Source organism: Zalophus californianus, chromosome 7 (assembly GCF_009762305.2).
Source record: "Zalophus californianus isolate mZalCal1 chromosome 7, mZalCal1.pri.v2, whole genome shotgun sequence".
Lineage (NCBI taxonomy): Eukaryota > Metazoa > Chordata > Mammalia > Carnivora > Otariidae > Zalophus > Zalophus californianus.
The window spans coordinates 51,257,828-51,272,454 of record NC_045601.1 but is presented as its reverse complement, the minus strand read 5'-3'; the positions used below and the strand labels follow the sequence as shown (position 1 = coordinate 51,272,454).

The following is a 14,627-nucleotide window of genomic DNA, read 5'->3' as shown; positions in this document are numbered from 1 at the left end:
CTCTACCTGCTTTATCCATACCTGCCCAGTTGTTAAAGGTAGAGAACATTATGATGTAAAAGTACATACAAATAATACCTCTTTTAAATCAGCATTCATAAATAAACTCTACACTAGAACTGATTTTCAGGCCAAATGGCAAGATCTAAGAGTCTTCATAAGCCCAACAGAAGACCAGTCTCAGATATACCCAAAACATAGATTCTGAAAATTTATGAGATATTTTATATTTTCTTGTTCTATTTTCCTAAAAAAAGCATCATAAATCTACAATCACTATATTTTCTCTAGTCATATAAATTTCTATCACTGAAAAGAATAAGCAAAATAATCCTATTCTAAAGGAGAAAAAAGGAAGAAAAAAATAGAAATTTCTAATCTAGTAAGTAAGCCAGGGAGAAGTTTAGGTAACCTATAATGAAAACATTATTCAAGTATATTTAGAACATATAAAGTAATGCATACTTACAATATAAAGGTGAGTCAATTATTATGTGCACCTTTGAATAAAAAAAACTGATGATCTTCCTAAATAAAGATATTTTAGACCCAAAGATACTGTGTAGGTTAAATCTAGCTTAACAGGAAGCTCTATTGGGACAGTTCCTGAGACAGAGATAATAAATATTTATTAAATGAATTCATTAATCTCACTAGTTTATATTTGAATAATATTGCATTTTTTCAAGGCACTTCAATAAATTATCAGTTAAATCAACAAGTATTTAATGAGGGCTCGCTCTGTGCCAGGCAGGTGGATGACCTTCTGAAAGGCACCAAAAAGTAAAACATAAAATTCCTGTCCTAGAGATTCTATAATCTTTAAGAAAAAAAATCAGAACTTTAAAGTCTCTATAGTAGATTAAGAACTTTAATGTCTACAAAAATATAATAAAAAGAATCATTTTGTATATATTCATTTACTCACATATATCTTTAAACCAAATTGACTGAAAAGGTCTCATGTGCCAGACATTGTACCAGACCCTGGGTATATAAAAATGATGGAAGAAGGTCTCTGCCATTGATGAGTTTTGAACAGAGGGAGAAACAGACATCTAAACAAATACGAAAAGCAATTTAATAAATAAGTCCAAATCTTTATTCCATTCACTTTGAGGCCTTGGTATCAACTTCCTCACCTGTAAAATAGGGATAAAAATATCTGCTTCAAAAAGAATTTATAAGAAAAGGAGACAGTGAGCAAAGAACCTGGTAGGGTTCCACATATAGGGTAGGGGGTCAGCAATAGACATCCCTTACTGTGATTTAAGGTAAAAGCCACAGAACATAGAGAAAAAAGCACCTAACTTTTGGGTGTGGGATGGTGTCTGAGACATTTCCAGAACAGTTTCTCTGGCAGATAAGGAAGGCACCCCAAGTCCCAAGTGTAAGAAAAGGCAGGTATAAAGTTATTCATTTATTCCACTGATGTCAGGGATACAAATGCTAGGAATACAGAGATAGAAGAGACAATTTCTTCTTTAAAAGAGCTTAGTTTAACATAGGGAACCTTAATTTATAAGCTGTAAACCAATGGAAAATTATTCACAGGTTTTTAAATGTTTTTTTCCGGAGGGACCAGAGTTTCTCAAAAGATTTTTTAAAAAGAGTCTATGTTCCCCCCCACTACAGGTTTAAGTACTAAAGTACTTCAGTGGATAAAATAAACATCCCATCTGGTCTCTTTTCATATCCCTTCTTAATTTCCAAATTTACCTCCTCTTTCTCTTTGAGGTAAAAGGAATAAAGTTTGTAATGTAAAATTGATTGGGCATGTATCTGAATTTGAATTAACCTGAGAAGTATTATACTTCTTACCCAAGAACCTACTTGTTCTCCTTACTATCTTATCATCTATGGTGTTTAAATCTAAATCAAAATCCTCTCAACTAACATTTTTTCCAAAATCAGTGTCTGCCATATTATCCAATATCATCTGTCCCTTTAATCCCCCTTACATATTTATTTTTGCCTCTATTCATTTGCCTATTCTTGCAAGCTAAAAATGCCTTCCTTCTTCTTTCCTCTCCATTTTCCAAATTCTTTTGTTTCTTAAAGGCCCAATTCAATTCACATTTCATTCAGCAAGACTCTTGTAATGACTTCACCTTATTTTTATCTCTTTTCTCAGTTCCTGTAATCTAAAACTCATTATTTTAATTATATACATGATCACACTGTTCAGAATGGTTTCAGTATTAATCATATTCGACTCTTCAATTCAAAAGGGGTATACTCTTTTCAGACAAGAACCATGTAGCTTTATCACACAGCAAAGTGTTCAGTGTTATCAGTTTATTGTCTGTATTTCCAATTAGTCTTATCAGGCCAATCTATTTATCCTCCCTCCTACCTTGCTATCATCTGTCTGTCAAATTTAGGCTCTACCAGCTCATCTTGGCAGCATGAACTGACTGTATTCAACAGAAGGATGGCCTTGGGAAGAGAGAATGGCAAAAGATCCCTCAGGTAATTAGAGACTCAATGGTCATTAAATAAGACAACAATAAAATGGGAAAGAATTTTGGTATAAAAGAAGAAATTTATAGAAAGTGAATTCTATGTTTTCAGTTATTATCTATTATAAAAGAGAATTGTGCTCTACTAGGAAAAACATTTTTGTGAGGAAGAAGACAGGAGGATGTCCCCTAAGACAGGAGGATGTCTCCTGCAATTGACCTTTATTTCGGTGTTCTCTTAACACTTTTGTGCTAACGATAGTACCAAAGTCAACATCTCAATTACCTAGAACCATTTTGGATAGCCAAGTTTACTAAGTAATTCACAGATTATTTAATGCATTAATTATTTTAACTACTTCGGATGAAAACTGATGTAAAATCTATTTTAAGCTTCTCTGTCTTAAGTAGAAATACAAAGTTAAACATAACTTAATCTTTTCTTGAGGACTCAGTAATGAGCTGATTATGAAATCAAAATGTTCTATGTGAGAAGCAGCCTTGAAATGTGTAAGAATATCTGCTTTTACATGAAATGGCCTCTATCCGGTTTTTATATTGCTTCTTCCCTTATGTCTCTTCCTCCTTTGCTGTAAACTACTTCTTTTGACTGGCTTAGGTAATACCTGCTTCTATTTTTATCTCCCCTATACCTCCCTCTTTTAATGTTATGAAGCATAAATGTCTGGAAATCAGATCATCAAACCTGTATGAAATACCAAAGTAAAAGTAAATGACTCTGAGAGAGGAATCAATCGGCTATCTTATGTACATAGTTTTAGTGCATGGGCTTGTTTATTCTGGCTAGCTAGGGGCATTTTAAATTTAATTCTTGATTTCCAACTATGTCAGTAGGAAAACTGTCAGAGAGTTTAATTCCAGGGCAGTAAACTATTGTTACACCTTGCTACAATATTTATGGGTTTTCTTTGTTTTTGAATCTCTACAAACTGCTTAGAAAATGTCTACAATAGTCTCAGACTCCAAATCTGAAGCACCAGTTATATTTTTACAAGGTATTTCTATTTTGAGAGTTTGACAACATGACCATGTGCTTGCTGATAGATGTTACTTACAGGGATTATACCAGACTCGAACATTCCTTAAGTTTCCATCTTTAGGTTATATTAAAAAATGGGTTAGTACAGCAAATTAACACTCTTAATTGTTATATTAGCTCTAAATTCTACATTGGAAATATACCTAAAACATCATGCCTGTATTAGATCCAAAATTCACTTTAAGAAACATTTTAACTTGGGGCACCTGGGTGGCTCCGTCGTTAAGCATCTGCCTTTAGCTCGGGTCATGATCCCGGGGTCCTGGGATTGAGCCCCGCATCGGGCTCCCTGCTTGGTGGGAAGCCTGCTTCTCCCTCTCCCCCTCCCTCTGCTTGTATTCCCTCTCTCGCTTTGTCTCTGTCAGATAAATAAATAAAATTTAAAAAAAATAAAATTTTAACTATATTGTCATTTCTATGCTCTTAATATGTATTTCAATATTAACTGACATACTCATGTACATGCAGTAATACAAATTTTACTTTATTTTTATTTTTTTAGAAGATTTTATTTATTTATTTGACAGAGATAGAGACAGTGAGAGAGGGAACACAAGCAGGGGGGAGTGGGAGAGGGAGAAGCAGGCCTCCTGCCGAGCAGGGAGCCCGATGGAGGGCTCCATCCCATGACAGGGGCAGAAGGCAGACGCTTAATGACTGAGCCACCCAGGCGCCCTGTAATACAAATTTTATACAAAGTCATGTTAGATTCAATTGGTGCTAGGTCACAAAAAAGGTCAGCAAATGTCTTTAAAAATATCGTTAATTATATACTAATTTGATATCTAGGACTCTTCTTTTGACTTGTCTCAAAAGTATATTCTACATTGACTTTCCCAAGAAAAAAAACAGGTAAATAATATGTTAATGATTCACTGCCAACAACCAACCTGAAAAAATAACCACCGAAAGGGGCAAAGAATATACTTAAATTCAAATAAACATCCTTTTATTTTTAAAACTATTTCACAGGCAATGTAGAAATTTAGTGCTCTCACCAAGAGCATTCAAAGGTAATTTTTATGTTGCTCTAGCTGGATTTATTTTTTAAATTTTCTCGATTTTAAATTTAGAATAATTTACCTAATTCCTTAACTTAGCAGTTCTGTTCTGCAGTCTTATCATGGGAACACATTGCCTACCTCCTCCCCTACCTGTCCCTTTACTATCTGGCCAAGCTGCTTGCCTTTTGTCTGTGAGAGGCCAGGTTCATTTGCTATTTTCACAGCATGCTACATGTCACACTCCTAATGTCCTTTAGACAACTCACTTGACTAACCTAATCCTCTGAGTAGTGACTACCTCACACCTTTTAATTTTAAATATTTAATAATATAAAAATATTTCCTTAGGCTAACAGAATATATGTAAAGAGAGAGATACCAGTGAATAATTGAAGCCTCTAAAAAAGTAACAATGATAATTAGCAAGCAAAAGTACAACCCTGGCACTACCTTTCATAGATCAAATCATATTTTAAAAACAATTTCAGTAATTCTTATCCATCATGTGATCCTGCTCCTAAAATTGTCCTTATTTCTCTTTCCCAGAGGAAACACGCAGAGAAGAAATGATTCTAAAACTCATTAATTTTATTTAAAATGGCTACATTTTTCAAGATAACTCTGTATTCTTCTCATCAAACATTCCCCCAAATTAATCATAGGAACATCTTCTTCATACTCATACTCTAAAGCGTAACATTCTGATTTGCAAGAAATATTTTTCATTGATACAAAAATACTTACTTAGGCTACTTAGTTGTCTAATTATATTTGCCAAGGAAATATTGGTTACACATTCTAGTTCATTCTTAATGCCTCTAGGCAGTGCTGTGTGGCACAAGTGCCTAGGATCAATGTTTCTTTTCACTAATGGCATCTTGTGATCAACCTCTGTGTCAGTTCACCTGTAGGAAATCAAACAATAAATTAACATTATTCAATTGCACCCAACACAGAGTAATACCTCATCTTTCACATTTAATAATAAAATATTTGCTAGTACAAAGACAATGAAAATGGAGTTACTGACTAAATGAATCAAAATTTATTAACCACCTTTTTCATCTTCAATTACTAGAATGTCAACATTATATAAAAATTGAAAAAAAAACTTTCAATGTCATTTGCTTTATAATGAACTCATAAATCACTATCACTATTATTCTCCTAAAACCACAGTTTTTACTTACTACAACTAGATTTTTGTTTTGTTTTCAGAAATGGTGTGAAAGGTCTTCTCTAAGGAAGCACTTAAGAGAATTAAAGCTGGAAGAATAGGATCAAATTTACACTTCCACATAAAATGTATCAGGCGTTCAATGGCTTAGAGATCAAACAGTCCAAGTAATCCTACATCTTCAATCTCATCAACACCGACCATATCTTTAATTGATTAAATAGTTCCACTTTCTTCCATTATAGGCAGCCCTTACTTCCCAGGTCTCACATCCACACAAATTTCAACTATCATAGGTTTAGTTCAAAAATACCAGTTTCCAACAACATGGTTCCAATTTCACTTACCACACTATATTAACTACAACTGCATAAATATAAATTTCCTTGTTAGCACTTCAGTCTACGAAGCACTATGTTAATAAGAGATGTATATTATGATCAGTGACTGATCACTTCCCTTCCAAAGTTGGAAGGTGACTGGTCATTCAATTCACCTGTCTAAAGACAGCAAAGCATGTAGCTGGGTTACCTTCTTGCCCCCAAACCCACCTGAAATTTTACAAAATGGGTAATTAAAAGAGAGAATTGGCCAACAGATAAAAGTACAGTAAATAAATGAAAAATGATAAAGCTGGAAGTGAAACTGAGTTCAAATGTAAATAGAGTAATAGAAGAAACAGCCAATTGTGGGAATGTTGCCATTATCACTGTTTGAGAGACTCGAAATCTGCAATCAGAAGAATTTAGTGAAGGTAAACTTATTGACATAAATAAGGAAAGTGGTTGAGACAAAAAAGAAGATGTCCCTGAGGAAGTGAGGCAAGCAAAAAACTTCACATTAAAGAAACTCTTGGAGATATTTCCCGACATTAAAAATCCAAAAATAAATGTTGGAAGCTGATCCAAATGGACAATTTGCCAAGGCACAGAAAAGATGCTCACTCTGGCTAGATCTACTATTCTAATTTATACAAGGAGATGGTGAAGCACTGTTCAAGCTACACTTGATAAATTTTTTACAAAGAAATAAAACACTTTTAATTCTAATTGTTTTTAATGTTTTATAGTACATTGTATTAAATTAATATAGTTTTACTATTTTTCATTTCCCTATATACATTTTAACCAACATAAGAGAGTTTTTAAACATCTTGACAAAATTTTTTAAAGATCATAGAACAATTATAATTTTTCCCATTGATTAAGATCGTTACGTGTGGTTTTATTTTGTATCGTCATTTTTTTGGTCCCACACTACCATGCAAAGTGGGGACTGCCTGTACTCACCCAGTGATTATGGTCATGAAGAATGTTGTTTCAAAATATTACCCTAATCGCAAAAAAAGATGGACAGCTCTTGTTGTAATTAGAGTAGTGCCTTTAGGTAAAATTCAAAAGCGTTTTGTAGAGAAAAACTCTCCTCTTCATCCTTTTACTTCAGTTTCAATATTAGATTCTTTTTCGTATTTTTCTCTCTTATTCCTTGGTGATTTTAATGCTCACTTATCTAACTCAACTATCAAAATCTTGGTGGCAAAAGTAAAATAAAGCCTGACAAATTCATCTCTTAAATCCTGAGAAAACTGCCTAATTTCTGTTTTAGAGAGTTTACAACACTACCTTTAATGCAGGATCATTTGTCATACTGGGAAAGGGTGAAAAAAATCCTAAATGCTAAAAGGTATAATTTAATTAGCAAGTAAAACTAAAATCAAATTCATTTCAGTATTTTTTTAAATACTGCAAATGATAAACAATAAAAAAAATACTGCACAGAATGAACCAATAACATATATGTTAACATCTTTTGATTCACCATTGACTAACTTGCCTTCTTAAGGGTGAAAACCTTTTATTTAATAAAAAAGCTAAAGTATAGTGCTAAGACATAAAACAACTAATTCTAAAAATTGTTCATCTATTTTCTTAGGTCATAACTAAATTTAGCAAACAAAAATTTCCCAACTATTATATAACCTGTGTGGTTATAAAAGTAATTGTTTGCTAAAACAATTCCTAGGCTGCTTCATCTATTTTCCTGGGTTCTCAGCAATTAAACTCCCAATTGTTGAAGCAAACATCAAGAGATTGAGAGAATGCAAACTAAAGTCTACATCCCCTAAAGATTTTAAATTATTTAAGATAAAATAATTCAGCTAAAATTTCAATAAATCTGTTTCTTAATTCAAAGAACATTTCTTATGGGTTTAATTTTAAATCCTAATATGAATGTTAAAACTAAAAACAAAATTAGCTACAATACTGCTAAAGGCATCATGTTTATTTATTAAAAAATTCCATTCATCTATTTATTTGAGAGAGAAAGAGAGAGAGAGAAGAGAGTGCAAGCAGGGGGAGGAGCAGAGGGAAAGGCAGAAGCAGACTCTGTACTGAGTGCAGAGCACGATGCGAGGCTCAGTCTCACGACCTGAGATCATGACCTGAGCCAAAATCAAGAGTTGGATGCTCAAACAACTAAGCCACCCAGGCGCCTCAGGAATCATGTTTTTTAAACTAGTATATTAAAAACCTTCTTACAGAAGAGTAAGGAAAATGAAACTTAAAATCTAACCACTGCAACATGTTTGATAGAATTCTATATTAAAATTATATTTTGGTGATTATTATTAATATCAATATGTCCTCTAAGTTATTTTAAGAATGCTTTTGTTGACCCAAATTGAGACCACATATCTACCTAAAAGTATGAAGCAATATGTAAAGTGTTAAAAATAATCCAAGATCAGACATCACCGTAATTTTATGGCTTTGGAAATCAGAAAAATAAGTTATCCAAATTCTCTTTTTCAGGATTCAAAAATGGACTGTAGAATTTATTTAAAATGTGTAAAAGATTCCTTTAGTAACAACTACAAGAAAAATAAAATAGTTGCTTTTAAAAAAACATAATTATAGTTAATAATTGCCTTGTATGGGTTATATAAAGAACATAAGAATTAAGAGTATTCTATTATGTCATCAATGACAAGTGATTAATTCCTTATACTCATACATCAATGAAGAAAGTAATCTGTGATCATTTAAGGGTGTTTCTGTATTAATAAAATAAGGAAAATTTTATATTAAATTATAGAAAGGCAATTTTCAATTTTCCTAACACTATTCAGACTAAAGGATTATATTGTGACCTAAGAGAATGGGTTAAAATAAAATAACTATTCGAATAAAAACAAATTTCAGTATTTTAAATACTTTAAGAATTTTTAAGGGAACCAGTGATTTTTATTTTATTTTTTTAAAAGATATTATTTATTTGAGAGAGAGAGAATGAGAGAGAGAAAGCACATGGGGGGGGAGGGTCAGAGGGAGAAGCAGACTCCCTGCTGAGCAGGGAGCCCGATGCGGGACTCGATCAAGGGACTCCAGGACCATGACCTGAGCCGAAGGCAGTCGCTTAACCAACTGAGCCACCCAGGCGCCCAAGAGAGCCAGTGATTTTTAAGAAATGTCCTACTTCCCTAAGAGTAGAAGCTACTTAATTATGTGTAACAGAGCAATTAAATAATTTGAGCACAAGAACGTTTAAGTGGAGATATGTTTTTCATGGCAATAGTTTTCCCAATAAACATCTATCAAATGACAAAATGCTTTATAATTCTGACAGACACAAGGGATTAAAATAATATAAAACATTTTGAAATAAGAATGCATGAAATAGGGTCAGCTGGGTGGCTCAGTTGGTTAAGCGTCTGCCTTCGGCTCAGGGTCCTGGGGGATCAAGTCCCGCATTGGGCTCCTTGCTCAGCAGGGAGTCTGCTTCTCCCTCTGCCTGTTGCTCCCTCTGCTTGTGCTCTGTCTCTCTCTCTGTGTCTCAAATAAAGATAAAATCTTTTTTTTTTAAAAGAATGCATGAAATAAGAGTTCACATTAACAAATATATCAAATCTAATTAAAAATACTTCAATTATGTAAAACCGTAGGTCTTTAAATAAAGTGATAGAATTTAAAATATATAAAAAAGGATATTTAAAATGTATCAAGAACACAATTTTTATAACTTCCCCCAAATCTATACTGTATATAGCCCAAACTGTTTTAATATTATAAATAAACTGAAATAGCAAGTAAATGAACTTATCAGTGAAACAACATAAACTTGTATAAAACAATAGTAGGGATATATAAAAATAACAAATCTCCCTTTTGTTATAAAGAAAACTTCAAAATTACTTATTAATCATAAATCTCTAAAATTCTACACACAAAGATATGGCAAATCCAAATTAGGCACTCATAGGATTAAAGAACTATTAATCATGCTGAACACCTCTATTTATTTGATTGCTTTGAGATGTTCTGGCCCTATTAAAGAATTTGCCCTAAAAAAGTGCTATCCTTACCAAAAATAAATAGGTAGATAATTATATCTTTCATCTTCAGTCACAATAACAAAGTATTAAATTTTGATAGATGAAGGCTGAAAAGAAATGAAGAAATAAGCTACACACTCTGCAATTCATTATGGACATTACTGTTAGACTCAAGAAGAAAACTGGAGGCTAATGAAATAATAAATAGTATTACACACCTATTGAGTAGAATTAAGACTAAGGACAGTCAAATTAGTAATAAGATTCACTAGACAGTAGTAATTATGTGACTCCAAGTCATTTTCAAAGAAAATATGTATTTCTTTTAAATTAATACAACCACAACAGAAAACTTACTTGACAAATCATTATACAAATGTAATATTGCTCCAAGGTTATTTTTAGTGGTTTAAAAGATGTTAATTTGAAATTTGAGGTATGTATACCACAAATGCAGATTAAACTATATGAAAAACAAGATCAAGTATTCTTTACACTATTAAAAAGTAATACTTCTAAAAACAATAATTACCTATGAAATAGGTTGTACTTTAAATGAAAAATTATACTATGGATATACTGCCATCCATCCATTCATCTAGCCATTCACTTATTGAACACCAGACTCAAGCACTGTGCTAAGTGTTTAAAGGGGTGAGCAAAACCAATCTCCCATGGATTAGCTAGAATAAAATATCTAATTATATTTATGATAAGTTCAATGAAGTAAAAGTACTGGGCACTACAAATAGATCTATAAGGAAATAATATTTAAGACCAACAGGATTAGTAGGAGTTAGCTAGCTGGGTCGGGGGAGCGCGCGCGCGCGCGTGTTTGTGTGTGTGTGTGTGTGTGTGTATTTTCATTCTAACTTAGACGGTGCATCATATGCAAAGACCCTGTGTGTGTGTGTGTGTGTGTGTGTGTATTTTCATTCTAACTTAGACGGTGCATCATATGCAAAGACCCTGTGTGTGTGTGTGTGTGTGTGTGTGTGTATTTTCATTCTAACTTAGACGGTGCATCATATGCAAAGACCCTGTGTGTGTGTGTGTGTGTGTGTGTGTGTATTTTCATTCTAACTTAGACGGTGCATCATATGCAAAGACCCTGTGTGTGTGTGTGTGTGTGTGTGTGTATTTTCATTCTAACTTAGACGGTGCATCATATGCAAAGACCCTGAACTGGGAAGGGGCTTGATTCACCCACACAGTATGATAGCAGTCCAATAGATAGGAGTGTAGTGAGCAGAGATTAAGAGTCAGCAGGCGATCAAGTCAAGTAGGACCTTGAAGGTCATGTCAAAGATTTTCAATTTGATTCTAATGGGAAAGAATTCAAGAATTTTAAGTAAAAGAGTACCAAGATCAGAAATGGCTGTTCATTCTAATTGCTCTGTAGAGACTTAGTGGGGAAAGGGGCAATGGCAGAATAAATGGAGGTAGACCAATTAGAAGACTGAATTAGAAGATGACTGAAATAGTCCAGGTGACTGAGATGGTAGTCATTTGGACACGGTGATGGTGATATAGAAGCATGTCCATTCAAGATACATCCTGAAGGTAGAACCAATAAGATTGACAATGGGTTAGATATACGGGTGAGGTCTAAATTCCTGGCATAAGAAACTTTCTGTGGTCAGCCAAAACTAAAACTAATTTCTGAAGCAGATCTATTATTCCTATCCACAAAATCTATGGGATTAGGAAGAGATTTATGACCAACACTAGTAATAAGTACTTGTGATACCAGATAACTGCGATCACATAGAGAGTAACTTAATGACATCTGGAGTAGAGCACTGTGAGAGAATGATGGCTTTTAAAGCCAAAACTAATCAAGAAGATAAAAGAGTATTTAGTGGCTTTCTTTTTTCCCTTTATTTTTACTTTTTCCTTATATTTCATTATTCTCCTATATGACATGTGCCTACTTTACCTATTTTAGCTCCACAGGAGGAATCTTGTTCCACCTAACTCCTTTGTTCCCCTACATTGTCCCAATCTCTGGACCCTGTAACTCAAGTTCACTTGACTTCTAGACTAGAGGGTCAAAGTGAACACAATATTCCTAGCATGTCACCTTCCAATGTCCCTATCCAAATGAAATGTCCAGTCATCTTCTTTCTGTAGGGGACAGCATGGCAAAAATGTGTACCTGCATTATGAAAAATTCAATTTCTCCAATGTTTAACTGTACCTTTCTTTTCATGTGTACTAAAAACCAAAATGGATTGTGATCACTGACAATGGCAACAGCCACACTATTCTGTGGAACTCTACATTCATTAAGGGACAAATTTCATTTCTTTCTCTTTTGTTGAAGTTTACCACTCAAATGAGCATTTAAAATACCTCCTTAAGTATCTTAAGGCTAACAGTGAAGTGACATACAGTATAGGAAAACTTGTGATGTTTGTACACTAAAAATTTAATAATGTATTAGCGCTTTTTGAAGGAGGAAAAAATGCTTCAGATTCCTGATACTAACTTAAATTATTTTGAATATAATGTTACTTAGCAGTATACAAATATAAAATCAGATGTAAAATCCTTATGCTTATAAATCTTTATATAAAGTCAAAATAGATTTTTAAATTTTTAAATTTATGTATTTTTTAAAGATTTATTTGAGAGAGAGAGAGAGAGAGAGAAAACGCGGGCAGGGGGGTGTGGATGGAAGAAGGAGAGAGAATCCTCAAGCAGACTCCCATGGAGCCAGATGCAGGACTCAATCCCAGGACCCTGAGATCCTGACCTGAGCCAAAGTCCAGAGCTGGCTACTCAACCGCCTGAGCCACCCAGGCAGCCCCAAGCCAAAAGAGATTTAAAATTAAATACAAAAATACAAAACCAATAAAATTCAAAATAACATTATTAAATATGACAAAAATCACTTTGTTTTAACTCAATCATTGCTTGCTATATGAATCTTGTACTGACTGCTCCAAAAATCTCCTTTATTTTGTTCATGCCTGTCCTGCTATGTAACAGCCTTTCCTTTATTTGAACTATCGTGAAATTTTATTCATTTGTTACCTAACTGACACTATTAGGTTTTATTATGTTCAAATACAACAGTTAGGTGCAAGTGTGTCCCTGTAATATCACCATTAGACTGAAACAATTAAAGTTGTACTATCTGGCACCAAAGTTATGCTAAACACAATCATAAACAGAGATACTAAAATTATTTCCCAGGACTCATCATAAGGTAGACATCCAAATGACTCAGAATATGCTTTCATTAAGTCCTTTCAAAGTAAAGAATTTTTATAACAAAACAAATGAAAAAAACAAAAAGAATCAGAGCTATAAATACAGAGAACTGAAGATTGCCTAAGAGAAGAGGAATGGGGGGTAAAATGGGTAAAGCGGAGTGGGAGATACAAGCTTCCGGTTATGGAATGAGTAAGTCATGGGAATAAAAGGCACAATGTAGGAAGTATAGTCAATGATATTGTAATAGCATTGTATAGTGACAGATGGTAGCTACACTTGTGGTGAGGTTAGCATAATGAATTGAGATTCTGAATCATTATGTTGTACACCTGAAACTAATGTAGCACTGTGTCAACTTACTCAAAAAAATTTAAATAAAGAATTTCAAAAATTTTAAAATTCATAGAGAAAACTCACAAACAACCAAAAATATGTCCAGGCTGAGAACCATTCTAGGCCAAGCCAAAGACATCACTCAAGGAGGTACAATGAGTTGTTTAAGAAGTAAGGTTAGGAACAGAACCTATTTGTGTACATGCATGTTTTATCAAACCTTATTGCTTCTTTCATATTAAGATGTATTTATACAATGTGCACTTTAAAAAAAACATTCTAACAATTCACTATTCAGGGACTGAGCAAAATTTCACATAAGAGGAGAAACAAAATGATTCTTTCACAAACCAAAACAGATGAACACATATTTTTAAGAAGTAGGGAAGTACAACAGTTATGTATCATAGATAACAAGCCCACCAACAGACTCCTTCTGTACCTGATTTATGCCAAAATATGGAAAATTTTACCCCCTCCTGACTATCTTTCTTTCATGTTTTCTTTGTTTATCTTCACATACATATTTCCAAATACTGACTATTTATCTCTTTCTGGATATCCTCATGAATAAAACCTCAAAATAACAAGCCCCAAACTAAAGTCATTATTTCTCCCCAGCAAAAATCTAGCTCTTTATTTCTTATAGTAGTTAACAGCTCTTATCAAAGTATAGCCTAGTTAGATACAATCTTCTTTGACTCCTTTCAGTCTTAACAAATCTAACCTGTACAAGAATATCTAATCAATTCCTAGGATATCATCTGATGATATCAAACTGTTGGCATTTTCCTCAAAATTTTTGAAAATCTTCCAAATTTTTGTATAAATTTATATTTCCACATCCTCAAAAACATGTGGGCTTTCTAATACTCATGTTATACTCTGTAAAATATACCATAATTTATTTAACATTCTCCTAATTCTGGACATCTTGGTTACTTCTAAATTTTTATGATAATAAATAATACTTGACAAACTTACATTATATAAATCTTTATACAAGTTCCTGGTTATTTTCTTAGAGTATGAAAAA

General features: G+C 33.3%; 1 protein-coding gene across 8 annotated transcripts in view; it reads right to left on the bottom strand.

The window, feature by feature from the left end:
• WASF1 (WASP family member 1) overlaps positions 1–14,627 on the bottom strand; it is a 66,821-nt gene that overhangs the window by 14,231 nt on the left and 37,963 nt on the right. For 6 of the 8 annotated variants that reach the window (XM_027601172.1, XM_027601173.1, XM_027601169.1 and 3 more), the window contains one exon: positions 5,271–5,431. In XM_027601172.1, the coding sequence (XP_027456973.1) occupies positions 5,271–5,403 (133 nt within the window). In that variant the 5' untranslated portion in view covers positions 5,404–5,431. Of the gene's footprint in view, positions 1–928; positions 1,059–5,270; positions 5,432–10,066; positions 10,144–14,627 lie in introns of those variants that run through there. The other 2 variants (XM_027601171.1, XM_027601174.1) reach the window with 2 other exon arrangements.